Here is a 27,981-nt window from a genome sequence, read left to right on the forward strand (position 1 = left end):
CCAAACTACTTAGGCAGGAGAGTGTTTTACAGGGCTAAAAAAAGCAACAAGATGTACCGAATGTATTATCTGAACAAAGTTGTGCTCAAAAGAGTGCCCTGCGACGGAGGTTGAGTTGTGCTGCGGCCCACGAACCATGCAGGCTACCCACGAACATACTTGACTATTGCTTGTTATCAGCAAGTTGCAACCAGTGAACTGTTGCAACAAGTTGTTGCCACGCCCTGCACCATTCCCTGCACCTGACCAGTGGAAGCTTTGCGCTAATACTTCATATAACCACGGAGCATTCCACTGAATAACAAACAGTCTGACCAGTGTCAGATCACGAGACGAAAGAAATATGGACAGACCGATCATTCCTCTGATCGCTCTTGGAACTTTTATACACATCTTACTATTAGTGATGCAATATACATTTTATAGATCTTAGTTGAATTTTATAATACTAGGTTGTTTGATGTGCGGAAGGAAAAGTGTCTACAAATATGTTGGATTCAGAGGAAATACGAAGCGATACAAATTCTGTTTCAAGTGATTATCAATCTGCTCAAGGCGAGCTGACAGTCACTTTATTGGGAAAGGTTAGTTGAGCAATAATGCAATATTGCACGGCCGCAAGGAGTGATATTGAATTATTTGGAATTCCTCTTCTTATTTTAATATGCGAGTTAAAATTGTTTATTGTACATTTTATTTGCAAGCCCAGTGAAAACTGAAAAGTCAAAACGTGTGTAACTTTGTTTGAAAATTTCAGTGGAAGTTATACCACTGAGCTATTACTTGCTTCAGGAGTTCAAAAGGTGTTTTTGTACATTGACAAGTCATATTGCATGCACTGCATGCAAATATTGGTGTACACTTGTCTTATTTCAGACTGATTCAGTGTGAGTGTGGAGTTTCAATAATTTTTATCTATAGTGAATTGATGGTACCTTGATATAGATGGCACCTTGCAAATATCCCTATAACCTTATCTATTGGAGAAGTGTGAAATAGGGGAGAATAAAATTTTACCAAAACTATGATTCCAACTAACATACTGTATATATGTACTTGCCCTTATCCTTAGTCTTAACCATTTCTGATTAATTAGACAAAAACCTTGGCTGGTTTGGATCGAACTGAGTGGATATTTTTCATCATTTGTGTTCCATGTCTTGTGGCAGCAATTGCATTGACAGTAATTTATATTTTATGGAAACTTGATCTTAACTCTCCTAATTATATATTTGCAATTTTATTGCTGGTCAATGCAGGTGAGTTGTAGTTATTCAGCAGCTAGTATATTGTATTATTATGCATTGCTAACGCAATCTCGATTGTGATTGGCGAAAAACCTACAGATAATTCTCAATGTCTTGCCACCTACACGACATTGAAAATTATCCGTAGGTGACGTAATTTTTACCGCTAGTTTGTTGTCAAACTTCGTCTTTAAAAAGGAAATACATAATAAAACAATTATTGAATTCGGTTTTCGCATAATATCGAGAATTATCAAGCCTCAGTTTGCGTTATCCGCCTCAGCTTCGCTTCGGCAAATAACGCAAACTTCGGCTTGATAATTCTCAATATCACACTCAACCTCATCCAATAATTGTTAATTAAATGAAATTGTGTGGTATTCTTTGTTTTCATATACTATATATAAATACAAAGAATACCATACCACACAATTTCATTAACTGTCACTTTTTGAAAATGTTGAAAACTAATATTGAAATTTAAAATTTTTACAATTTTCTCAATTTTATCATTTCTAGCATTCTGTCTTTTTTATACTATCCATGGTGTTTTACGAGAAAGAGAATTTGAACTTTATTGTCTTATTTTGGCCATTCTCATTGTCACTGTTTATGTAATTGTGAATTTTGGGCTGACATATCCAAAATCCAAATCCAAGATTAAGCTGGTAAGCATGATTGTTCTATTAATTTATTTTTTAGAAAAATTTGAAAAATTGATTTTCTATCTGGTATAACACTATATGCCTATTTTTTCTACATGTAGGCAAGATTTGTGGTAGTTGTTGTTTTGGCTCCAGTGATAATTGGTTTTGCCTGGGTTGTAGGTCGAGGTTTTGGTTACCTACTGTTTAAAACTGTTGGGGCTAAAACAGAAATTCAAGGTTTCTATTTTCTATTTCTCTAAATATATGGTAGATAACATCATTTTTTTTTAGTTCAATATTTTTTTTCAATCCATCTTTTAGACATGTACCGCATTGCAAGTAGATTTTCTGGTTTGCTCAAAATTGATTATCAACTATCAGTGAGTTGAAACTCTTTTTGCCATTTTGTTAAATCAATACTGTCATATAACATTATATCAACAGCTAGTGCATCAGATACAGTTGGTGGTATTATTTAATGTATACTACATAGGTCTGTCCTTGCTGTGATTTCCTCTAGTGTCTCTAGTGTTAAATGTTTCTACTGCCCTGGCTCACTCTGAAGTCTGCAAATAAAAAGTATCTTTCTTTTACAGAAAGATTTTAGACTCTATGTTAATGCATTAAGCTCTTGTAAATTCATGCAAGCTCAAACGTGATTTAAATACAAATCAAGTTTGTTAATGGCATCACAAGACTCTACTAAAATCTGCTTGTCTAAACTCTTCTGATCAAAATGAACTAATGTTGTTCAAGTGTGTCTTTCTTTCACATGGTAATTGTAATTCTTCATCTTGTTTTAAAGATAATTTTGTTAATTCTTACTATCGAAGATGCTGGGAAGATGTCGTATTTTTCGAAATGTTGCCTGGCTGTTGGTGTTCCATTTCAGCTGCTAGCTTCATTGGTGGGTTGGATTGCAATGAGGTCCGAACAACTTCTATTGGTTTGGTTTTTCCTTCCACTGTGCTGCGCTGAGCCTGTTTTTATAGTGCACAGGTTTATACAGGTAAAAATTGTTTGCAAGTTTCAGACAATTCTCATTTAGAGCTCTCTTTATATTGAAACTTATTTTGTAAAAACGAGGAAGAAAAAATATTTGCTCAACTTTCTGTCTATTAGCAGAGAGACAAGGCGTAGTGTAGCCTAGTTAGACAGATGTTCTAACGCATGATAAGGTAAGGTATGGGCTATTTTTTGTTCCGACTGGAGCCCGACTGGACTATGGCTTTATTTCTATAAGAGTATATTGATGGAAGTATGGTAGTTAATAATGAAGCCTTTAATGTCGGGGATGCTAAATACATCATGTCGGAAAACCATTGTGCTGGCTGCCTCACCATGTTAATACCTTTCTAGTTTTCATCGAGATGGGAACACTACACCAGCAATGAAATGGAAAAGTTGACATACTCATTTATAGCTGCAGGTGCAAAATTTATATAATATTAATATATATATATAATTATATAATTATTGCTTAACTTTACATGTTTTCCTGCATTTTGACTTAGCTGTCAAGATATATACTGACGGAGATTTTGAATTTTTCTGTCTCTTTTTGTTTAGCAATCGGGGCGTTATTTATCAGATTTTTGTTGCTTTTGGCTCTATATGTTGTGGTGAAAAATTTTGGTAGAGGCCTAAAGTTTAAAGGTAAAACTATGTAATTGCTGTGAAATTTCATTTTATAGATTCCGGTGCCCAACGCATGGCGTATTTTTTAGTTTTTCAGGTGCCGTTGAATGCCAATGATCCGTCAATAATGCCAAGCAAAAGACAAATCAAGAGGTGCTGTGGTATGGTTTGCTGTGGGCCTTTTGGATAACTTATAACTGTGAGTTTTTAGGGGTAGTTTTTAGTTTTTATGTGATTTAAATCAGGGGGGCGTGGGCGCGAATATAAGCGCTCTAATTGAAATACAATATTCTCTACCAGCGCGGAGCACGACTGCATGCATGGTCTTTAAACTAGCTAAAATATTTTTATTTCTATTTCATTTATAAAATGTGCTATAAATAAGAAAACACTGCATGTATTTCATATTATATTAAGAGTATAGTAGATTTTACATATATATACATAGATATAGTACAAACAATTTTGCATGCATCGATTCAAATTACCTGTTTTCTTTGACATGTTTTAAAATTTCCTATATGAAGTTTTTGACGACTTCTTGCACTTTATGTCGTGCACTTTAACCATGAGCCTCTGGCTCGGATGATTGGGCAACCACATCCCGTGCTAACGACTTTAAATAAATCATTACATTACATTACATTCTTGCAACTCTGGGAGATAATATGGTTGCATTATACGCATTTTAAATTTGGTATTTTGAACATAACGAGAAAAATGGCGGATGTACATCTTACCAGAATGCATTACTGTCAGAAATAGTTTTTTGACCGAGAGGCATGCAGGCATAAGCAAAAGGGCATTCCCCTAATCCTCTTGTCGTGTAAAATTTCATGTCGTTAGGCATTTTTTTCTCCGTTTTTTAATAAAGTCTTTTGTGCTTCATGCTCGATAATACATCGTGGTAAAATATACATGCTGCCTGCTGTTTCGTTATGATCAATTCCGTTGATGTTCACAATAGTCAAATACGCTGGATATTTACACGAAATCTGTTAATAAAGTTCTTAGGTAAAAACGAGACTGGTCAATTATGAATTTCATTTATTTTGATAAAAATTGTACGATTTTACAGCTAGTGCCAATATATAAACGTTAAACGAATTATTCAAAATTGCATTCAGAATTGTCTTGTATAGTAATTGGTGGTATAAATTAAGACTGAAATACATTAAATATACTATGCATATGGTTTAAAAGTAAATTACATAACATATCCAGGATATATTCAGTAGACTAAGTCTGAGATCAATATTGGGGTTTTCAAATCATATTTCCAATTAATAATTGGGCGAGGTGATTACAAGCTTTTTTTTAATATAAATTTCGAGGTGTTTACAAATAATAACCAACATAATTTCATGAAAATTTATGATTACTTTAAATTTCTTATTTGAAAAACGACAACGAAAAGCTCTATAGTCACCGACCAGTGACTATCACTTCAGGGACAGTAAATTTAGACCAATCAGGATGCAGTAAAATCAATACTGTAGTCTGTAGTCGCCTCAAAATTTATACTAATAGTAATTAGTAACCGAGATCGTTTGTTGTTATGGTGAAGTATACGTCTACAAAATACAGGGAGTCTCAAAAAAAACGCAACCACTTAAATATGTTCGGGTTTGCACCATAGTTCAGCTAAAATGACTTTTAGCATATTAAATGAAGGATTAAGAGCCATTTTCAATTCCCAGAGGTGCTTATCTATTGCGCTTTAGAGCTGTATTAATGTTCTGCATAATTAAGTGGTTGCTTTTTTTTTAAACACCCTGTACTACGCGCTTTGATTGGAAAAGAAGCACAAAAACCCCATTTTTCACAAGGATTTTTTATGTGTTCTTCGGTGTTAAGGCTAGTTTTTCCAAGCTATAGGTCGTGTGTACACATCACGTCTCAGTCAGTCTTATGCAACATCCGTGACAAACTGGTAGCTTTTCCCATTCCTCAATTACATCTAAAACATCATTTCTTTTCATTCTTTCATTGAGTATTTTCTTCAAAGCGCCCACGTTATTCTTGCGATCATAGTTTCCCCATCTAATGAGCGCTATCCTAGCCGTTCCTACTCCAGTAGGTCCACATCTCTGGTTGATTTCGGCGACTTCAGTAACGCTGAAGCATCCTAATACGCTCAAAAGTGGTTCTCTACTTCGATCAGGTAAGTCGAGAAGCACGCATATTTTTTCAAAATGGGCGTTTTCCATTTTATAAATTGGCCAACTATTCCGGTCATCTGGTTGCAAACTAACATAGCTACAGGCATTGCACGTTTTGTCTCTTTTTCGTCCGGCAGGTGGTGTATGCGGTGGTGTATTCTTGTAGCCTGGATTCTCGACTTCGAGAATTTTTTGATTTTTGGGATCATTTTCGGTCCCGAGCATTTTTCCTGTATCACTATTAGGACTGGCTGATGATGATGATGATGATAACCGACGTCTGAGGGATGACATTTTGCCTTTTTTCTTGTTTTCTTCTTGTGACGGCGTTTTGAAACCTGCAGGCGAATAAAATAAACGATAAGAGATGCCTTATTCTTACTGTAAGACTATAGAGTTTCTTCTAGTTCTAATCTGCATTCTACAACAAAAACCTACCGCGGACGTAAGCTATCAGCTAACCTAAGCTAGAAGTAGAATCTATCGACGTCGACATGACATGTTTTCATGGTTATTACTCCACCAATTTCTCATGTTATGTTTCATATTACAGGTTTTTACCTATTTTGTTCTGACATACAGAAAAATTCACGAAAAAAGGGGGTGAAACTGGGGAAATCTACATATTAAAAAAGTGAATACCTTCGGGCACTGCGTCTGCAGTTTGGCTTTCCTTTATATTTGAAAATGAATTTTCAAATACTTCACTTGGCATTTCCCGTCCAGCGTTAATGTCCATTTCTTTAGTGACAACTAAACACACTGCAGGATTAACTGATGGGTCAATGGACTGCTGAGTTTTTATATTCGTTTGTTCCACTCCTAAAAAAAATTAGAAGAAATAAACTCTAAAGACTTCGCGAAAAACAAAATACGTTATGATATACAAATATCGACTTTATTATTGTACTACTCAGTACTTCGGCAAGGACGCCGAAACATGCGAAGGCAAGGGGGGCAGTTTCGTTAAATGGGAATTTCTATATTGACGACACAGTAGAGAGTGTTTTCAAAACGTTGGCTAACATCAATACATCATTAGGCTCGTTTGCTGCAATCCTGTGTATTGAAAGCGCTTATTTTGCTGCCCACTCTTGCCCCTACTGGTGAGAACAGTAGGGAGGGACAGCTGCCCGTGTTGGTCCTCATCTAAGCTACTGATAATGATCAGAATCAAGAACTCAACTTTTCTAAGTTTCATTTAAACTACTTATTACTCTTCTCTAAAATTACTCTTCACATTGTTTATATGATCATTTGGATAATTTCCTACGATTCTTGCTACGTAGTGACAAACTTTGCTTACTATGCATCCTACAATCTAAACCATTGTAGGATCGAAGATTAATGTTTTGACTCATGTTCAGGTTCAATTACCTTCTCTACACTTCTTGTCATCCTTGTGAGGTTTCTGGCAGGGCAACTGCCTGCTCCCCCACCTGGTATGCCTATATAGAACTATATGAAGGCCACTCCTTATAAGAACCAGCCCTCCCTCAGTTTTTTACTTCACTAATTTAATAATTTAAATATATTCTGAATGAGGACTGGTGTGTTTAGCTATAGGTGGATGAAGAAACAGGCCCTTGTTGGACATATGCTTCACTCAAGTTCTTCATATGATATGCAATATGACAATTGTCTGCAGTATAATTAGTGAAATTCAAGTTTACCTTCATCAGTACTTGGATTGTCACGCTCAATTTCTCTAATTTTCAACTTCACCTCTGCAGGAGTCTGATCTGATGATATTAGTTTGTAGATCAATGCTAATTTTTTCCCTTGTATAGATTGATCATTGACGGCTAATATTTCATCACCACGGAACAAAGATACTTCTGTTTCAGGTTTTACTTCCCATACCAATATATGGTCCTTAATTTCCTCATTCTCCTAATGGAAAAAAGGTTTGAATACATCAACCAATTCTAGGCACATGCAATTATCACATCTATCCAAAATAATATGTGGTCAGCCATATTGCTACTCTCAGAAGATGTAGTTTGCTATACTTACAGAAGTCCCAGCTTAAAAATAATTATTGATGACAAATTACAAAACCTTGGAATTATAGTGGTAGTGAAATGTTAATAATGAACTACTTGGCTACTATAATAGATATTAATTCCTATTAATCATACCCAACAACAACAACCGTAAGTTCAATCTCCATCAAGAATTAAAGACCTTCCACAAAATGTACCTTAGAATAAAAATGTACAAGTGTCACTCCTTCCTTAATAGTTTTTCCATTTCCAGTTATAGTTCTTTCATTTTGCCATTTCTTTACAAATTTGGTCAATGGGTCAATAGTTTTCTTCATTGACAAATGTACAATTCCTGGCTGCCCATTTTTAAAGAGTTTACTGAACTCCTCAGTTGGGAGATTTGCATCCTTGCCATTCACTTTAGTTATCCATTTGTAAGGCTCAACAAGACCATGAGCAGGCTGGTTTTCTTTAATTCGCTTTGATATATGGTACCACTCCCTGGTCATGGGATCCTTCAAAAATTAAGAACCATTTCATATTGCAAGTACTAACTGTATAATGGAGCAATATAATGCATTAATATAAATCTTTATTATAATATTAACTTTGGCGGGCATTGCGGTGTATTTTGCAGGCTAAAATGATAAATTTGTTGGGCTGAAATATATTTTATCAGCCCGCTGATCTTAGCCAATTAGAAGAATGACTGAAGTGTTTACCGACTGCATAATTTTTAAAGTTAGTATAAACTATTATATTACAGTTGATGTTCTTGGGCCGGGCATAAATGTGTTTTTTTGTCCTCCTCAGAACACATTTTAAAAACGAGTTCGGAGTCAAGCCAAAAACACATTTATGGCTACGAACATCAACTCTATTGTTATATTAGTGTTCAATGCTTAATGTAATTATATAAGGCTATTTATCTCTGATTCTGTACTGCACATTTTTAGGTGGTTGAACAATGTAGCCCTTATATAGCTGGCACTAGAACTTGGGTAAAGTCGCAGGTAAACTCAAAATGCAAGATATGTTTTAAGTTTTTAGACAATATGTATTTCGTGTATAATTGATATATTAATGAAATAAACCTGAACTGCAACAGACACAAGGCCAAGACTGGTTTGAGCATTATCTAGATAAATTTTAACTTTATCTGGTTCACCCCACTGAAGAAAATCTGGCCACATTAGACAATTTCTTTCACTTTCATTTAAATCCTCCCACTCTTTTCTTCTTGTTGCATCCATGCTGGAATAAAAAACTCCCAACTTTGTATATATTGTGAAATTTTCTGATTTTGTTAAAATTGCATTTTTCCAATCAAAAAAGAAAGGCACTCAAACAATAACCAGTATATATACACATGCCCAAAACAAGCATCCGATATTTTCAAGTGTGTGTGACTTCCTTTCCAAGTTTTAAAATTTTGGCAGCTTAGGTTGTTGGCATTTATGTGTTGAGCCTATTGGCGATAGTTTTAAGCTGCTGCTTTTATACTGATAGAGACAAATGCAATTTCAAGAGTTTCAAGTGACTACAATCATGCAAATTGATATAGTGCTATTAATCAACAGTTTACAGAAAACATGGTAGAATGCCAGAATATATAAGGAGATGATTTCCTGAACTTTCACGTCATTCGAAGATTCTCTTAATTATTTCTCCAGTGACCAGTCAGTATATATTATATTACAGTAAACCGTACATCCGCCATCTCTTCCGTAATCGTGGATTAATTTTACTTCGTACCTTTATAAATACCACAGGAATATCCTGTATGTCTTTATTATGGCTATATGATTCCAAATACCAACAATATGGCGACAAACTTCAGTCAAATAGCAACTCAACTCTCTTTTATATTCGCTAATCGTTTGCGAGTTTTGAATGATGCAGCAAAAAATGCTATGGTCGTCACCGTAAAAAGATGATGAAATTTTTGGGTATTTCCCCTAACACCTTGGAACGTTAAAATTGCTACGTAAGTATAAAATTTTGGATGCAAGGTAACAACGGGTATAAGATTACACTTTTAGGGTCCGTTAATTGCATAAATTTTTTTTTTAAATTTTTACATTTTTACAATTTTACATTTTGCTTTGTTTTACTTGTTTAACTATGTTTAACCATAGTTAACTCAGAAATTAGTCTATTCTGTATGGTTAAAGTTGAATCTTTTTATGCAAAACGGCTTGTTTTCTTCTGAGCACTTCCAGAAGACCTATTGGCCATTGCAAAAATTACATCATTCAGCAGTGATTTTCTTTATTCTGATTGGTGCAAGATATGATATCATTGTTGGTTATAACAAATGAGGTAGATGGTTTATAACAGCATTCTAGTGGAAACTTTTATATAATATTATATATTTTTAGATTTTCTCCAAGTTAACCTCACTAAGTATGGATGGTTTAGCCTTTTTGAATATCACCCAGGAGAACTTAAACAAAGCCAAAATGGTTGTAGAGAAAAGTCCTTTTGTTTTGAGGACACCAATTCTCAAAAATGCTGAAGAACTGTTTGGATTGGATAAAAGATGCAATCTCCATATTAAGTTAGAAACTCTACAGAAAACAGGTATTTAGGTGTGTTGGAAAGTCAATGATTACACATTTTAGACTGCATCAGGAGTGGTAGTAGTGTAGTACGTACTGTGTCGTATGTTCTAATTGCAAATTGTGCTGTTTATATGTCAGTGTCACCATTTGGTTCTCCCTAATGGAGTATGGTAATTTGATTGTTGTCTAGGTTCATTTAAAACCAGAGGGCTTGTTAATCAGTTGGCTCACTTGCCACCAAGTGTATTAGAGGACAAAAAAAGTCTGGTGGCAATGTCTGCAGGGAACTATGGAAAAGCATTTGCCTTTGCTGCTCAACAACTTGGCTTGCCGGCAACTGTGGTGATGCCTGATGTTGCCCCAATCAGCCGAGTCAAGATTATTGAGGTATACATATAGGGCACTATAGGGTGAAGCAAAGTCAGGAGTTGACCTAATGGTATAATGTAGGTAAGCTTGATAAGATTAGGCGTTAGCTCAGACTTTAAAATACTTTCCACATGAATTTCTCAATCTGATCTACTTAATTGTTCTTGAAAGCCTTTCAAAGCTTAATATAGCATTATAAAATACAGACCTTAGGAGACTTTATTTTTTTAATTTTTATATTAGGTAATAAATATATGTTATTTACCAGATTGGAGGTCTGTATAGGGAAATATTTTCCAGACCCAGGTCTCAAAAACAGCCTGAGGTTGAGGGAGGGTTTTTGAGACTTAGGGAAATATTTCTATGAATATAATATGAATTCAGACTGCAAGAAAAAAATAATGCAACTATGTTTAATGTGATGAATCAATATACAATTATTAGGGCTATGGTGCTCATGTTGAAAGGGTGCCAGTGCAAGAATTAAAACAGACCGTTGATAGACATGTCATTCAAGATGGCATGCATTTCCTCCATTCCTTTGATGATACTAATCTTATATGTGGCTGTGCTAGGTAATGATGTTAAATTACATTTTGTGGTTATTTTATTAAGGTTTTTTTATTGACCTGATTTCTTAGTCAAGGGTGGAGAATAAAAATTTAAAATAATGAAAAGTCCAACTTGGCTACATCATTGCTAATTGAATTTTTAATAAAATTTAATATAGTGCAGGATTTGAAATGCTTGATGACATTCCTAATCCCGACATTGTTGTTGTGTGTTGTGGAGGTGGAGGTCTTCTGTCAGGCGTAGCTGCTGCAATGAAGCACTCGGGAAAGACAACAAAAGTGTATGGAGCTGAACCTGAGGGAGGTAAGGCCACAGCTGTTTCAAATGTTCAACTTTTCATATACCTGCCTAAAATTTGAAGAGTTTGTTTGAAATATGTTACCCTAAGTGCAAGGGTAAGTGGGTTACCATATATATTTCAGCTCCAAAAATGTTTCAAAGTTTGCAAGAAGGCAAAGCTGTGACCTTGAAGTCAATAGACACAATAGCAAGTGGCTTGGCTCCACCAATGGCAGGTAGAAATTGAATTTGGCAAGGTATTTTCAAGGTAATTTTATTATTTATATTAATTCATTATTTATTTTTAGGAAAAAATAACTTTGAGGTGATAAAAAATTGTATTGAGGGCATTATTCTGGTTTCAGATGAGGAAATAGGAAGGTTTGTAGCCATCTGATTTTTATTTCATATAGCTTACCAGGTTATCATAACCATGTGACAATATATTTCTGAGACAGACACATAAGTTGTTTCAATATGTTTCAAACTGAGTTCATGTATTTGAGCATTACCTTGAAGAGTGGCCTTACTTTGTGCTTGCTTGTGACTTAAGTGGACATGCATATTCCAAACACCAGAAGTTGTAGCTCTGTATTAATTTCAACTAGGGCAATGAGAGTACTTTATGATGGTGGTTTGGTGGTAGAACCATCTGGTGCTGCAGCATTTGCAGCGTTACTTGCCAACAAGGTCCCAGGTGTCAAAGATAATGCACAGGTAGTAATATTTCTCACTGGCTCTAATGTTACACTGGATGAATTAAATGAATTTATTGGTAAAAAAGATTAAAAAACGTCTGCTTCATTAGTCTTACTGTCACATCATTGTAATTTGTAACCAAACATGTTGTTATAAAATAAACTCAAGTATCTAAACATTTATGCCCAAGTTATCAACATACCTAATGCAATGTTGCATTGTCAACCTAGTTTTATCAAATATGAAACTGCTATGACCAAGAATATATGTGCAACTTTATTGATTACATTGTTAATATATACAAATGACATCTAATCTGTAAATAGTAGAAAAATTAGGTATTTGCTAATTCTATCAACTGCTGTAGAATATAGCATACATAAGGCTCTTGAAAGAACTTAATCCGTCCTTCATGACCAATATAAGCAACTGATGTGCCAACTGTTTTAAGCTGCATTTGGTTTAAATGTACTTTAAAATGGTGATAAAAATGAGTTTCCATGGATTTTAAAATCCGAATTGCTTCATCGTTTGTGAAAAATGGTTGCTTTGGGTTGTGAACCAAATTCCAAATTCGTCTTGCATCTTTAGCATCCATTTTAAAAGTAATGGTGTCCAGGTCTGGTACAACTGCAGGAACAGAGTATGTAAATTCGATAGATGTGGTAGGTTCACCAATTCCAATGCATAATGAGGCCAACCATGCCAAGTCAGTTGGAGAAAACAATAATGGACAAGCTCTGCAGCCAAACTCGTTCTCCAGCCATTGAAGAAATAAGTCCTTGAGTAAAACGGAGCTTTTTATCAAGCATACAGGTAATGAGCTCAAGTTACTCTTTAAAACCGTTTTAACACTTCCCATACAACATAAAACTGCGCATAATTCTTCTTTAGACGCATTCTCATTTCCTTCATTTGTTATTAGTTTAATCTCAACACCGTAATCACCTTCAGTATCCCCTTTGAATATGCTAAAAGTCGATTTTTTTCTAGTGTTTAAACTTGGAACAGAAGTGATCCCAGAGGTCTCGACTGCCAAAAAGCTATTCAGACGTCTTTCATACAACTTTAAAGATTTCTCATCCGTTTTGAAGCAGTATAAAGGCGAAACTCGATAAACTCGCCATGATTTGTTTGCTATTATCGTGGAAATGTCTCTGGATGTATCCTTGCTGAGTTCAACTGACCGTTGTTGCTTGTTTTTGTGTTTTGGCCCTTGTGTTGTGTGGCTTCGTCTTTGGTGTATACTTGGCAAAGGAGTCTTAGTAACACCTTGTCCTCGCTGGTTGGACTTCGTATATGGTGTGTATCGCCTTTGTGTTAACGGTGTCTTAACCACTAATTTACTTTTTGAAGACAAACTGTCAGAATTCAGAAAATTTTCCGGCGCTCTCGTCGCCATGATTCATGTTTGTAAATATATTACCACTGTGAAGTACGCACCACATTCAACACGACATTCAACACGATAATCAACACGACATTCAAAAACACCGTACGACTCATTTCCATCATTCAAACGTTCGAAATTCAAATACTGTTTAAAACCCTTTCCAAACATTTATTAAGAGGAATAATGCACTAAATCGATCAATTGGGGCTTAAACTTTATACCTTGTAACAAAACAGGCGGAATCAACTTAAAATGTGCCCAAAAAAAGAGATTTTGTACCAACATTTTTATCGCTAATTTTGTAATTCGCGCTGCAAAGAACAATTTCCTAAATTTCTCAACCCCAATTCCATAGAAATCCTTTGAACTTTTATATTTAGTGGAGAATTATATGCTCTTTCAAACGATGTGTAACATGAAAGTGGATTGGCCATAGAAATATATAAAATTCCGTCTTTAAATGAAACATATTTGCACGCGCGTCTCTTATAAGCTAATTAATAATACCTATATTAGCGCGCAGCAAAGCCGGGCGACAGTAATTCCTAAAGAATCACAGTTTTCTCAGCCGCTATTCTATAGAATTTCTTCAAATTTCCGTATTTAGTTCGAAGTAATATGCTCTTTCAAACCATGTGTAACATGAAAGTGGATTGGCCGTAAAAATATGTAAAATTCCGTCTTTAAATGAAACATATTTGCACGCGCGTCTCTTATAAACTAATTAATAATACCTATTAGCGCGCAGCAAAGCCGGGCGACAGTAATTCCTAAAGAATCACAATTTTCTCAGCCGCTATTCTATAAAATTTCTTCAAAACTCCGTACTTAGTTCGAAGTAATATGCTCTTTCAAACAATGCGTAACATGAAAGTGGGTTACGCCAGAAAACAATGAAATTCCTTCTTAAAATGAAACGTCTCGAATGTCGTGCGTACTTCACACTTTGGTGCGGTTGTGTTTGAGACAGAATTTCTTACATTTCGAAAGAGGAATCACTTTAACATTACAAACCTCCTAAAAGAGTGTGTCATTCTGTACTATTTACGAAAGTATAGTGAAGTTCCATAGAATAGAGGCTGAGAAAATTGCGATTGTTTAACGAGTAGTCTTTTCGCGTTTTTTACTCTTACTAATGCGCAGGCATGTCTTAATATATTGCAATTTTCTCAGCCGCTATTCTATAGAATTTCTTCAAATCTCCGTATTTAGTTCGAAGTAATATGCTCTTTCAAACAATGCGTAACATGAAAGTGGGTTACGTTAAAAAACAATAAAATTCCGTCTTAAAATCAAACGTGTCGAATGTCGTGATTCCTAAAAAGATTCCTAAGTTTGAAATACCTATTCATTTTACTGCGGAAAATTAAGAAAATGTTACCAGAACCAAAAAAATCATTTCTTACCGTATTCTAAAAAAGAAATTATGTGCAACCCAATGTTTGCGCGGTCGCTGCACTGACATGTTCTACCCTTAAATAAATGGGACCGACCATAGAAAAGTGATGTATAATATGCAACATAAGACAAGCAAATATTGAAAAGAAAAATGTACAAAAATTTAGAGTGATGTTACGAAATGTTTACAAAATATTTATAGAAATTAAATCGTAACAACAGGTGAATGCCAAATAGACCATGCATGAAACAAAACCAACTGTGTTGTCAATCGCGGGAAACAGAAGACTAGAAGGCGTACACCATTGATATAACACTAATTAAATTCAAATAGCAATTATTTAAAGCTATTTAGCTATTCTCAATGTTTAAATCGGCATGTTCAACGAGTTACGTCATTGACGTCACACCAGGCATGAATAAGAAACCAACAATCAGTTACGGCGGGATAATAATTCTTCACATGTTCAACCTTATTATATAATAGTTAATAAAACTACATTTACAATATTTTATAACTAATATCAAATAGGTAATCTAAATAACTATTTATTAAAATAACTTCTCAGCCTCTTCTCAGTTTGCTAATAGTGTAATTGGAATCAGTAATTGATTTATAAGAAACGCGCGAGCAAATATGTTTGACTTTGAAAACGTAATTTCACCTTTTTTTTGACGTAACCCACTTTCATGTTACCACATTGTTGAAAGAGCATATTACTTCGAACTAAATACGGAGTTTTGAAGAAATTCTATAGAATAGCGGCTGAGAGAAAATTGTGATTCTTTAGGAATTAGTGTCGCCCGGCTTTGCTGCGCGCTAATAGGTATTATTAATTAGTTTATAAGAGACGCGCGTGCAAATATGTTCCATTTAAAGACGGAATTTTACTATTTTTACGGCCAATCCACTTTCATGTTACACATGGTTTGAAAGAGCATATTACTTCGAACAATACGGAAATTTGAAGAAATTCTATAGAAATAGCGGCTGAGAAAACTATGATTCTTTAGGAATTACTGTCGCCCGGCTTTGCTGCGCGCTAATATAGGTATTATTAATTAGCTTATAAGAGACGCGCGTGCAAATATGTTTCATTTAAAGACGGAATTTTATATATTTCTATGGCCAATCCACTTTCATGTTACACATCGTTTGAAAGAGCATATAATTCTCCACTAAATATAAAAGTTCAAAGGATTTCTATGGAATTGGGGTTGAGAAATTTAGGAAATTGTTCTTTGCAGCGCGAATTACAAAATTAGCGATAAAAATGTTGGTACAAAATCTCTTTTTTTGGGCACATTTTAAGTTGATTCCGCCTGTTTTGTTACAAGATATAAAGTTTAAGCCCCAATTGATCGATTTAGTGCATTATTCCTCTTAATAAATGTTTGGAAAGGGTTTTAAACAATATTTGAATTTCGAACGTTTGAATGATGGAAATGAGTCGTACGGTGTTTTTGAATGTCGTGTTGATTATCGTGTTGAATGTCGTGTTGAATGTGGTGCGTACTTCACAGTGGTAAATATATTTTCAAAATTCAAATTTAAAATTTGCCGCGCAAGGACTGAGTTCTAGCGGGAGAAAAATGTACCGCTGGTATAGCATGGAAGCGAGGCTGCGTGGCGGCTCAATGTCTTTGTGCCACGTTATAATTTCCAGATCAGAAAATCAACAAAATGGTAATGAGAAATACTTGATTGTTTTCAAGCACGACGCGTGTTTTACTGACATTTTTGAAGAAATATACTGTTTGAATAAATATCTTCTACATTATGCAGGTTTCTGTGACAAGCACTGTTGATACGGCTCATGAAGATATGATTGTAAGTTTTGGTCTGCAATTAATTCAGCTTGAAATATAAGTTCAAAAAAGATTTAATTCTATTTATCATGAATAATTATACTATATGCATACATACTGGTAATTTCTGTTGGTATACCATATTTTAAACAGCATATGAACAAGATTTTTTTGGGGGGGAGGTTGAAAGGTTTAGTCTGAAACTGCTATAATATTGTATACAATGTGTCCTTGTGATCAAAGTGCTAATATTGTTTATTGGATATTATGAATTCACTGTCATTTTTATTTTGACCCTGTGCAGCTCATAGAATAAAATCCATAGTGCAAATTTCATTATTTGCATAAAATTCTCTGCACCAGGGGCCAGTTGTTCAAAGCTAGGTTATTGCTAGTTAAACCTGGGTTAAATTTCAATCCACTGTTTTAGTTTATGTGCTTCTGAACCACTGTTCGTTTTAAAAAAGAAAATATGACTTCTATTGGTCCAGAAAATATTTATGTAAAGATTTGCTCCTCGTCTTAGAAAATATGACTTCTATTGGTCCAGAAAATATTTATGTAAAGATTTGCTTTAACCCAGGGTTAAACTAACCAGCTTTTGAACAATCAGCCCCAGCATATGCCATAGTTTATACGAGAACTTTAGTTTATATCAAAAATCCTTGCACATGTAACATTGCACCATAAACTTTTTGAAGGTATTTCAGAAGTAGTAATATAAAGCCTTTGTTGCACCATCAATGTTTATCATCCTAAGTGTATAATGCTAGAGCTTACAAACTAATCATGTAATCAAATGCAAAGATCATCAATATAAACTAGTAAAAACTGAGTAAAAATATAATAATACTAAACAATAATAATTTTCCTAACCTCTCACAACAAATTGAGTTTTAATACATCAAGAGAAATTAATTAATGCATTTTAATGCATATTTGCTGTGAAGCTCACTCTGGCATCGCTCGCATCATTTTTCTAAAATAATTGCATGAATATGATTGCCCAAAAGAATCACATTCATAGAATTATTACCTATATTGGTTGAAAATCTGCTTTCAACATAAAATTTCTTTGGATTTTTGCCATTTAGCATGATGCCCAGATGGACTATTATGGTCGTAAACTAGCAACTTGTTCTTCGGACCGTAGCGTAAGAATATTTGAAGTAAATGGAAATACACAAACACATGTGGCAACATTACGAGGGTAAGTGCTGCAATTGTAATTTGTAAACACACCTCTTATTTCTACCTGAATTACAAACTAACATATTTCTTATCTGAAAAGCAATACAATATGACACTACAATAAGACAGTTTTTGTGCTCCCTTGACAAGGTTTCTAGATATATATGGAGCTCAATGGAGAATATAAAAAAACACCAAAGTCATTTTATTTTTTAGTCATGAAGGTCCTGTATGGCAGGTGTCCTGGGCACATCCAATGTTTGGTGGTTTATTGGCATCTTGTTCCTATGATAGAAAGGTTGAAAACTTTGGATAATTAAATTAAAAGCACGGTTTTATCATTATACTTCATTTTACAATGTTCTCTGCTTACTCATTTATCACTCTCAGATCCAGCAACACAAATTAACTTGATTTATTAATTCTGAGATATGGAAAGGAGTATTGTTTCAAGGCTATTTGCACACAGACATTGTTTCCTGGAAATTTTTTCTCACTTCATCATTTTGTCCCTTTATTTAATAAAAAGTTTAATACTTCCAATATGTTAAGTTACCTCCCATAACTCCTGTCCCACATTCATATTGCTTGCATATAGTTTCCTGGGAAACAAATGAGATACTGTTTGAACATTTGAGCTCATCCACTCATTCACATCTAGCAAAAGTAGACAATGAATATATAGCTCAACAAATACTACAATATTGTTACATAACCATGCAAAAATTTGACATTTGTATGGTATAGAATATGATATAATAACTTGTATGCAAGCTTATTGTCTCAAGGTTAACTATTCAGTCTTATATTCTAAGAGTTTTGTAGAAACTTAACATTAATATCTGAATTATATTTTGTCTTGCAGGTGATTATTTGGAAAGAAAGTAACAGTGGCTGGGTAAAATTGCAAGAATTTTTAAATCACGACTCATCAGGTTTGTTTCCTATGTTATTGTAAAAAGTATTGTATTTTTATATGTATTTTTCTCTTTGTATATTAAAATTGTTTCAGCACATTAAAAAAATTAATCTTCATTTGAATATATCATTGTTTTAAAGTCAATTTATGGTATATACAATATTACTCCACTGTCTCCACACAAAGTGAAATGCCCAGAAAATGATGATATATGCAACAATATCATTGAACACATGCTGCTTACTGCTCCTGGGTTATATTGGAACGGTTCTAAATATTTTAACATAATGTAGCCTGCATACAGTACATATTTTATACTCACAAAGTTGTGAACCAATACGTCAAAATGGTGTATTTCAGTTCAGACATGGTACGAAATTGCAGACTGGTAAGACACTATCAGCACCAGTATTAATAACTAGAATATTTTGTAGTGAATTCAGTTTGCTGGGCACCTGAAGCATATGGTTTGATGTTAGCATGTGGGTCATCAGATGGAAATGTCTCAATCATATCCAGTGAAGGTGTGTTTGACTATGCAACTTTCTCACTCCATACAGGCTCTGCCTACTTGAGACTTAGCTTAAACGGACAAATTGTCATCTATTTAGTGAATCTTTAAACCCTTAATAAAGTTTTTATCGATTTTCCATAAATGCTTATCTAAATATTGTGTTTTAACTTTTGGGTTTTAGGCGATGGTCAATGGGACGTTAAAAAGATAAATAATGCACATACAGTAAGTTATTTATATGTTGCAGACAGTACTAGTGATTTCATTAGCTCTCTGGATTTCATAGAACAAATCAAAATTTAATAATTTCACTGATCTGCTTGCTCTAATGAATCCGGGTCTTTTACCACCATTTAGATTGGTTGCAATGCGGTCAGTTGGGCACCAGCGGTACACCCTGGTTCACTTTTTGATGTAAGTATATGGTTTAAAGGTTACAGTTAAGTGAGTCATTTGCGTCATGTTAAATTATCCTCCTTGCTCCAAATGTGAGATTATTGTACTATATTTTGCATGTTAGAGTGTCGATGACCCAAAACGAGGCAAGGTCGAGAAACGTCTAGTGACAGGAGGATGTGATAATCTGGTCAAAATATGGAAAAAGAGGTACTGGATTCAAAGCTGGTTTGGGCTGAAGAATGGATACGTATTGTAAATAGAAATATCAATGAAGCAGCCATGGATCAAACCATTAGTTAAGGCTCCTTTACATTAGCAATTTCTGCTGCTATTCTTTTCTTTTGATGGATATGAATGAGTGAATAAGTTACTGATGTTTAATTGAGAACATACATACATCACGGCATTCAAAATTTTTCGCTCCTTTGCATCTATCAAAAGACGAAAATCGCAACAAAAGTGTTAATGAGCCTTCCATTTTGAGGGTAAGAGGTGGTTAAGAGCTCTTCAGGTTGTGTACCTTTTATACCAAATTTTATTATTTTTGATAAATACATAATCAAATCCAATACCTAACCTGAGGTTCTCTTTCGTCACAACAGAGAGACGGCTGAATGGGAGGAAGAAGAGACACTGGAGTCACATAGTGACTGGGTCCGTGATGTAGCCTGGGCACCAAATATAGGATTAGCAACCAGTAAAATAGCAAGTTGTTCACAGGTACTGTATGTTAAATAATGTGACTGTGTCTCTCTGCATGTATTTTACACGATGGAGTGCAAATTCTAATATGGACAACAGAAATATTTTGTTTTTGTTACACGGAAGAAAATAAACCACTAGGCATAAGCGTTTTGAAAGAGCAATACAGTACAAACTTTACTCGGAAACAAACTTCACTCGGAAGTTAGTCACTCTGTGACTTCTCAAGGTAGGTTAGACCCAATAAAAACGCTGTACCACAACCACGCACTTGCGGTATGTAAATTGCGTGGTGTTATACACAAATTTGCTGACTGAAATTCGTCAATAAGGCTTGAAACACTGTTTTATCCCAGCTTGCTCACAATCCAGTCCAACCTCACTTTCGTTGTTATATTTCCTGTAGGATTGTCACGTCATAGTTTGGACGAAAGATGAGACAAAATCTGGACAGTGGGAACCAGTGATATTACATAAATTTAACGATGTTGTTTGGCACTTGAGTTGGTCGTTTGCAGGAAACATTCTAGCTGTATCTGGTGGAGATAATAGTGTAAGTGTAGTCGTCCATTGAATGTCCTTCGTTTCTACTTACCACGGTCAACGTTGTTTAAAAGTGAGAGTTCTATTTAAGCATTGGCTAAAACATCGCTAAAACAAACTGTTTATAAACATGCACTTTTTTACACCTTTTTCTATTCTTCTAATTTACTAACTTACCTAGTATTAGACAGTGTTCTGCACTGAAGACACCCAAAATGCGTACTGTAGGAAATGCATACTTGTACAAAACTGGTGGAGACGCCTTACATTTCTTTCATGTTTAGGTAACTTTATGGCGAGAAACAGTAGATGGATGGATATGTGTAAGTGACATTAATAAAGGCACGGGACAAGAGCCTGCAAAATAACTCAAGAAGACATTAAAATCCGGTTTGTAATAAAAAAAATCGCGCAGCGCTAGATATGGCAGTTATATTTTACCCAGGCGTTTCGTGTTGAGGTTCACAGATATAAAATCATGAAAGGTTATTCTAACGTTAAACGATTACTTATTCAAAAACAACCCCCATTAAAGACATACATGTATTTGTGATTTGGCTAACACTTGATTTTTTTCAATTTCAATGTACAAATTTTGCAGAATTTGACTCTTGATTTTGCAGAATTGTTTCCGTTTTCGAGAAGTAGAGCACATGTACTATAACTCTATAAGTATATGGCCTGACTATAAATTGTCGTGACTGAATCGTAGTATAACCAGAGTTGATGGTACTTACATACCACAGTCACCATTGTCTTTACAGTATGTGCTCACGACTCAAAATTTACCATTTCGTTAGGGTTATATGTAATAATGTCTTGTAAAATATATTAATAACAAATTGCAATTTAAATTGTCTTTGGTTTGCAGAATTGACATTCATCCAACTATTTCTACAGCTACATTGATAACAATAAGAACCAGTTCCCGTGTTTTATTTCGTGCTAACATTTCGTTTTCTCGCACAGACTTTCATTGGATTTGATACTATTGCAGCTGCATAATTACAAAATATCTGATAAAAGTCCTGCAAAATTTGATTTTTTTCAGCGCGATCTCAGGAAATGAATCGTAGAGCATTTCCTCTTCTTTGGCTTATATATTCTGTAGTTTTGTTTGCATCTGCTGAAAAAAAATTGCATACGAAATTACGAATTACTAGGGCGTATACTTCGAGCATAATGTAGTGGTCCAACCAAAAATGGTTTCAAATGGGTGCATTAGACCTGAATTAGATCTGAATCTACAGCTAACGCCGAAAAAAAAATTGTTGTACAGATTACAATTAATTATTTTCCATATATGGAAGCTTTACAGCAACCTTATACGGAAACTTTGATTCCAATTGGCTGACCATGGTGATGAGTAATTCACCGCCATGTTTAAACTTTTTACAAAGATTATCATCGACTCATCGTGTTCAGTGAATAAGTGAGCCCAGGGTGAGCGCAAAATGGCCAACATTTCACAATGTTGGATTATTTACCGTTTATTGAAAGAGAAATGGCGTAAAAGGTTAGAACACTTTACATGTACTTTGATTTGCGTGTTAGGGATTTCGTGCAGTCTTGAAATGTTATACCCTTTAGTTTATTATACAGGGTGTATAAAAAAAAAACGCAACCACTTAATATTCTAAAATTCATATTGTTCATAAGCTCAATAGATTTTATGCCCCTGGGATTTTAAAATGGCTTCTAATCTTACAGTTCAACTGCTAATGGTCAAATCAGCTAAACTAATAATGGTGCAGCTAACAACCGAACAACGAGTTTTTATTGTCGTGCATGATAACTTGAATGCTAACTGTCGACCTTGTAAAATAAATTGTAAATAAAATTTTAGCTCGTTGGTTTACGCACCCGACTTTGTTTACCGACGATTGATTGTGCCGCTAGAATATGATTACAAGCTTTCTCGCATTCCAGGGGCCAAACGTCTTTTGTGTTTTTGTTGCGTTTTTTTTTATACACCCTGTAAGTAACTGCTGGTCAAGTAATTTGCAACATTATTTGTCAACAATATTAATGAATACCTGTCCAATAATATTAAAACCCAGATAAATCAATAAGGTCCGCCTAGAGTAAAGGACACAAACAAGTCGGTTAGGTTTTCTTCAGTCATCGTGCGTATGTGCTGAAGAGTGAATTATAACAATAGACAATCAGCTAAGACCTCAGTCAGCTAAGACCTAAGTGCCTCATTCCAGTATCCATTGTAATGTAATTTGGTGAACGAATGACATGATTTGGGTTTGTAAACCAGTTTACGGTGCGCGTTCGCTGCTACATTGGATGACAATGAAATAATAAGACAGTAGACATGGTCAAATCATCATTTTTTGTTGACCTCTGCGAATATGACAAGCGAAGCAACACCAGTGGGATGGAGTCACCCATCTCGTACAATGCGAGAGCGTCATTTCATAATTTTCACCGTCAAAATTATCAAGAGTTCGATATCGTCCGTGATTTTGCCTAGCAATTGACAAAAAGGGCCATTTCGTACCTGCTCAACCGGTGTGGGTTGAATTGGAACGATATCCTTGAACACTGCGTCGGAATTATCACAGTCCAGTAAATCATCTACGGTGTGAGTTGATGCAATATTGATCGAGTGCGGGTCGTCGTCAGGAATCAACTTTCTGTTTGTCTTTGACTTGGTGGCGCTTTCTTGACTTTTCTACATGAAGTTTCCGAGTTAGGCGGTTATACGGAAATTCTTTTTGTGAAGCTTGTTTTCAACCAAACGATGCATAATGCATACCTTCAAAGACGCTGACTTACCTTTCGTCTCGAAGCCGGTGATAGTAAAAGGCTATCATCTCCTAAACTTCTTAATATTCTTGACGTGGATGATGGTACTCTGCTTGACGGGGTTGGGTTCGATGATCGTCTTTTACATGTAGACGTTGTTGCCCGGGGCTCTGGAATTTTTCCCACTAAAATGAGGATTTACACAACCTCAGCTGTCACAGGGCATTCACTGGATACGGGATTAAGATTTACTAGGACTACAATAAAGTGGTCTATCAACTGCAAAACACGTTTTTGTTGTTTATACAAAACTACAGGTTGTTCCAACGTAACTCATTTGTTCTTCTCAAAAATGGACCTTGTAAAACTGTGCAAACGCCCCATAAAGTCCACCTAGCTTCTTTTACTTACTTGGTTTACTTGGAGTGGAATATTTCAGTGGGGAGCTTTCTCGGGAACTGGTACTAGACATAGAAGATTTGAAACTTGAACGTCGCTTTGCAACAGGCAACGATGACGTTGATCTAGGCGTGGCTGGCATTGGCATTTTGTTATCTTTCACCTCCAATTCTGTTGAAGCTTGTGGCTGCAATGTAAGTAAAAGCATCTATGCACAAATGAAACACAAAGCATTTAGATTTTATATCAAAATAGTTACCGTTTCTTTTACTGATTTTGTATCAGTTTTGCTACTCTTGACCGATGGCGCAAACCCAGGTCGAGGTAGAGCCTTCAGTGGTTGAGGCTTCTTATCAGCGGTTGTGTCTTGAAATTTAGATCGTCGAATTAAGCCAAAGGATGACGCCAGGCTTGCTTTCGTTGTCGGAATTTTTGTCGATGGCCTAAAAATTATTTATTTGTGCTTGAGATTTTAAAAGATTTGGAAAGTTTTTTTCGTTAGTGGCTCGTACCGCTTTAATTTACTTGTTGCATTATCATCTGGTGAGGTATGTGACGATGCTGAAGACTGGGACGAATCGAGTGATGATAAGGAACTACTTCGTCTTCTACGACGGGGTTTCACGGCAGGAATTTTACTTTGCTCTGGAACTTGGAGCTAAAAAATATAATGTTGAATAAATCACGCCTTAAATGAAATCTTTTGTGATAGAGTAGAAGTTTTGCGATTTTACGAATAATTTTACCTTAGGCTTCGACTTAGTTTTGAGATCCTTTGTTTCTAATTTATAGAGGGACTCAGAGGAGTCGAATATTTTCCTGTAAAAACGATGAAAAAATCACTAAGTGTCTTTGATTCATGCTGACCTGGCGTTGCAGATAAACAGCTGGGCTGAGCTAAGACAAGGGGGTGTATTCACACATGCACGTTTATATTCCGTCCTAATAATGATTTTTAAAGGAAATAAGTCGGACCACTAATACACCCCTCCGCCCTCTGGCCCCTTGTGATCTCGCCTATGTTCGGTACCGCGGATAAGCATGCAAAGATCTAAAAGCAGTTTTGAGCGAGATTTGAAGTCACGTTTTCAATAACAGGAGTTGGCAGCGATTGTTAAATATGGCATTTTAATTCTGTTTCACAACAATACTCAGGCATAACTATGACTCAGGTAAGCGTTTAAATTAATAGTAAATTAACAGTGCTGCAAAGAACAACAAAAGTTAGGATTACTGTAGTCTGTACCGTTTAGCTAAAGGTTTGGCTAGTTTTGAGTGAACTTTAGGAGAAGCCTGTGTCTGTTTTGCAGGAACGCTCTTTTGCTAAATTGAAAAATGTCATGGTTATGAATGATTGAACTCATTGAACTCTAAAGTTAGAGTTATGAAAGTAATTTCTCTGAGAAATCAGAGAGCCAAAACTAACTTAAAGTGAAAATCCTACCAACTTAGTGCTTGATTTTTTTACTCCAGATTTCTCAGCATTTTTCGTTAATTTTTCCATTCGCGCCGTTTTATTTCTTTCATCCTCGCGTTTTTTGCTGGAGCCCGTTGTCTTGATTGGCTAAAACAGACATTAAAGCCGTTCAGACTGGATGGGAATGTGTATACTAAGAATTTTTGTTGGACCCCAGGTAAACGTCCTGACCACGCCTCTTATCTACTACTCTTACTTCAATAAAATCTGAGAACCAGTTTTAGTACTTACTGAACTAAATGCACTTTGTGACTTCTCAGTATTAACAGACTTTGGCAATCTGGAATTTCTAAGCCCAAATTTAGGTAAATTTGATTTTTGGACTTTTGCTAATGGATTCTTTTTGTACTTTGTGTCTTTTGTCTCAGCTGCATCTATTTCAGCCATCACCCTTTCTAGAACCATTTTGCCATCAACTTGTTCACTGTCTTTTTCAAAAATGATCTTTTCCAACATTGTAGGCTCATTTTGGACAGATATTTCAATCTGTTCTTTTTGATCAACTTTATTCTTTTTTGTATTATTCTTTTTTTCATTTGTACTGCTCATAATTTTATCACTTTCAAAGTTTGCAGGGTATGACTTCACATTTTTATCTGCCAGGTCAATGTGCCCATTTTCATAAGCATGAAATTTCTCTTCACTTAACAGGGGTTGAATATTCTCCTTAAAATCTAATTCAAATTGAGTATAACTCTTTTTTGGGCTATCACTTGATAATTTGCCTGTTAGCGGACATGGAGACTTAGAACCACCATATAGCTTTAATATTGAACTGCAAACTGGACTATTGCTTGAAATAGAGGTTGAAATGCAACTCTTTGCTTCATCAGATAGTTTTTCAAATTGCAAGGCAACTTTGGTTGCTTCCTTAAAGACTTCAACAACTTGTTCTTCTGTAAGTGGGCTTAATGGAATTATGTTGCTTTCTTCTTGTAAGACGTTTATGCGAGTTGCTACACATTGCTCTGTGAAGCCAACAGGACCAAAAAAGACTTCTTCTTCATCTTTCCCTTTGGAGTCATTTCTAGTAGTAAAATCCATGATTGCAGTTACAATGAATTATTTTCTATTTTACTAGCAAGCTTGAAAATTAGAGTCAATCTGCTTATTTTTAGTGCAGATTGCTTCCTCAACAGTTGCTACCCAACTGATCTTAGAACCAGAACCTTGACAAAACTGAGTTATCTGTCTTATATTTCTAGTAAATTAGTCTTTATCAGTTTACAAGTAAGAATGTTGACAAACGCCTTCTTCAAATCATCAAATGGAGATTCATGATGACTCAGTTTTGCCATGTCCTATCAAGATCTGTTCAAACAATCCGATTTTGTTGGATCTGATTCTGGTGATTGGATGTTCTGTATATATGTAGTCTGTTGACTTCCAATGTATATGGACAGCAAATCAACTAAAACCAGTGCAGTACAACTTCATCAATATATGTCAGAACTCAGAAGTGAGAACAGAATTTAACATCATAATCCCAGATCAACTGGAAATACATGCATAAATATGTTGGTATGACTCTACACTGGAAAATATCTTTTGGGTAGAGTTGACACTGGACATACCACAGTTTAACATAACATCATAGTTATATCTGCATGTAAACCCTACGTGTAAACTGTAAAGGTATCAAAAAGTAATCTGCCAGTCTGCCACTAATACTATCGTAGTATCGTATTTTGTATGATCAAAATTATGTCACTTACATTTGGTTTGGGAATATATCTGGTGAAAATGCCAAATCAAAATCAAATTTTTCATTTTCTACAAGATCTACAATCACACAATAAATATACAACATATGTAGCAAACATCGACGTTGTTATTGATAGTATTATTTAACAGTATTGTGACTCAGAATGTTTGAAGTTTGAACAAAGACAAGCGCGGTAGTATTCTCACCTCGCACGCTCATTTCATTGATATAAAAAATATGCCATGTTGTATATTTTAACCATGATATTTTTTAAAATAAGCAATTCAAATACATACCTGACGAGAGATTGCTATGCAGTTCTTCCATACCAAAAGCAAAAATTTGCTTTAAATATTATTTGGTACAATTACAAACAACAAAAAATATACTGCTATTTTCAAATTTTCAAGTATTTTCCCTCGGCGGTTTTAAATGTCACGTGATATTATAGACCAAATTTCATTGGATGTTATTTTCGAATTACGTAATAGACCTTTTCGGTAATTACGTCACAACATTTTAACATCACAACGTTTTTTTTAGATCCACCTAAGGCTGCTTTCCACTGTCGCGTTTTTTGCACGTACGTACACGCACGTAAAGGCTTAA

The 27,981-nt window shown here is 35.1% G+C and overlaps 6 protein-coding genes across 11 annotated transcripts; 3 read left to right on the plus strand and 3 right to left on the minus strand.

Annotated features, from left to right (window-relative positions):
- Nucleotides 1-290: 290 nt before the first annotated feature.
- Nucleotides 291-5,962, plus strand: LOC114521671. Of its 3 annotated transcripts, none has more exons than XM_028542170.1 (10): nucleotides 291-584; nucleotides 1,097-1,259; nucleotides 1,767-1,915; nucleotides 2,014-2,131; nucleotides 2,216-2,274; nucleotides 2,700-2,903; nucleotides 3,254-3,323; nucleotides 3,464-3,550; nucleotides 3,622-3,731; nucleotides 5,940-5,962. In XM_028542170.1, exons 1-9 carry the CDS (start codon nucleotides 489-491, stop codon nucleotides 3,720-3,722), a joined length of 1,047 nt encoding a protein of 348 aa, XP_028397971.1. In that variant the 5' UTR covers nucleotides 291-488; the 3' UTR covers nucleotides 3,723-3,731; nucleotides 5,940-5,962. The 3 variants fall into 3 exon arrangements, with proteins under 3 accessions (XP_028397971.1, XP_028397970.1, XP_028397969.1); XM_028542169.1 differs by lacking the exon at nucleotides 5,940-5,962 and adding an exon at nucleotides 4,407-4,947; XM_028542168.1 differs by lacking the exon at nucleotides 5,940-5,962 and having other exon boundaries at nucleotides 292-584; nucleotides 3,622-4,400.
- LOC114521951 lies at nucleotides 5,425-9,523 on the minus strand. Its single transcript, XM_028542526.1, has 6 exons — nucleotides 9,438-9,523; nucleotides 8,777-8,936; nucleotides 7,898-8,197; nucleotides 7,368-7,587; nucleotides 6,337-6,516; nucleotides 5,425-6,032 (listed from the first exon to the last, which is right to left on the minus strand). The coding sequence occupies exons 2-6, from the start codon at nucleotides 8,933-8,935 to the stop codon at nucleotides 5,425-5,427; spliced, it is 1,467 nt and encodes a 488-aa protein (XP_028398327.1). The 5' UTR covers nucleotide 8,936; nucleotides 9,438-9,523.
- Nucleotides 9,524-9,580: 57 nt separating this feature from the next.
- Nucleotides 9,581-12,864, plus strand: LOC114521673 (L-threonine dehydratase catabolic TdcB-like). 2 transcript variants are annotated; one of them, XM_028542171.1, is made up of 8 exons: nucleotides 9,581-9,669; nucleotides 10,064-10,265; nucleotides 10,437-10,633; nucleotides 11,060-11,190; nucleotides 11,346-11,491; nucleotides 11,611-11,703; nucleotides 11,776-11,848; nucleotides 12,076-12,439. In XM_028542171.1, exons 2-8 carry the CDS (start codon nucleotides 10,091-10,093, stop codon nucleotides 12,254-12,256), a joined length of 996 nt encoding a protein of 331 aa, XP_028397972.1. In that variant the 5' UTR covers nucleotides 9,581-9,669; nucleotides 10,064-10,090; the 3' UTR covers nucleotides 12,257-12,439. The 2 variants fall into 2 exon arrangements, with proteins under 2 accessions (XP_028397972.1, XP_028397973.1); XM_028542172.1 differs by lacking the exon at nucleotides 9,581-9,669 and adding an exon at nucleotides 12,758-12,864 and having other exon boundaries at nucleotides 9,712-10,265; nucleotides 12,076-12,184.
- Nucleotides 12,402-13,610, minus strand: LOC114521670 (centromere protein L-like). The gene has a single exon (XM_028542167.1). It carries the CDS (start codon nucleotides 13,566-13,568, stop codon nucleotides 12,501-12,503), a length of 1,068 nt encoding a protein of 355 aa, XP_028397968.1. The 5' UTR covers nucleotides 13,569-13,610; the 3' UTR covers nucleotides 12,402-12,500.
- Nucleotides 13,415-22,058, plus strand: LOC114521674 (protein SEC13 homolog). 3 transcript variants are annotated; one of them, XM_028542176.1, is made up of 12 exons: nucleotides 13,415-13,468; nucleotides 16,744-16,788; nucleotides 17,861-17,976; nucleotides 18,174-18,255; nucleotides 18,823-18,892; nucleotides 19,311-19,400; nucleotides 19,572-19,615; nucleotides 19,748-19,804; nucleotides 19,911-19,996; nucleotides 20,392-20,509; nucleotides 20,898-21,044; nucleotides 21,319-22,058. In XM_028542176.1, the coding sequence occupies exons 1-12, from the start codon at nucleotides 13,466-13,468 to the stop codon at nucleotides 21,400-21,402; spliced, it is 942 nt and encodes a 313-aa protein (XP_028397977.1). In that variant the 5' UTR covers nucleotides 13,415-13,465; the 3' UTR covers nucleotides 21,403-22,058. The 3 variants fall into 3 exon arrangements, with proteins under 3 accessions (XP_028397977.1, XP_028397976.1, XP_028397975.1); XM_028542175.1 differs by lacking the exon at nucleotides 13,415-13,468 and adding an exon at nucleotides 16,588-16,644; XM_028542174.1 differs by lacking the exon at nucleotides 13,415-13,468 and having other exon boundaries at nucleotides 16,658-16,788.
- Nucleotides 22,059-22,149: 91 nt separating this feature from the next.
- Nucleotides 22,150-27,886, minus strand: LOC114521669 (nucleolar protein dao-5-like). Its single transcript, XM_028542166.1, has 13 exons — nucleotides 27,669-27,886; nucleotides 27,383-27,449; nucleotides 25,899-26,694; nucleotides 25,635-25,754; nucleotides 25,437-25,513; nucleotides 24,937-25,009; nucleotides 24,703-24,848; nucleotides 24,450-24,633; nucleotides 24,203-24,377; nucleotides 23,822-23,976; nucleotides 23,544-23,717; nucleotides 23,071-23,113; nucleotides 22,150-22,160 (listed from the first exon to the last, which is right to left on the minus strand). Exons 1-12 carry the CDS (start codon nucleotides 27,697-27,699, stop codon nucleotides 23,084-23,086), a joined length of 2,028 nt encoding a protein of 675 aa, XP_028397967.1. The 5' UTR covers nucleotides 27,700-27,886; the 3' UTR covers nucleotides 22,150-22,160; nucleotides 23,071-23,083.
- Nucleotides 27,887-27,981: the final 95 nt, after the last annotated feature.

The sequence above is a fragment of the Dendronephthya gigantea genome, unplaced genomic scaffold, assembly GCF_004324835.1.
Source record: "Dendronephthya gigantea isolate DGI-Jeju-01 unplaced genomic scaffold, DenGig_1.0 000021F, whole genome shotgun sequence".
In the NCBI taxonomy this organism is placed as follows: domain Eukaryota; kingdom Metazoa; phylum Cnidaria; class Anthozoa; order Malacalcyonacea; family Nephtheidae; genus Dendronephthya; species Dendronephthya gigantea.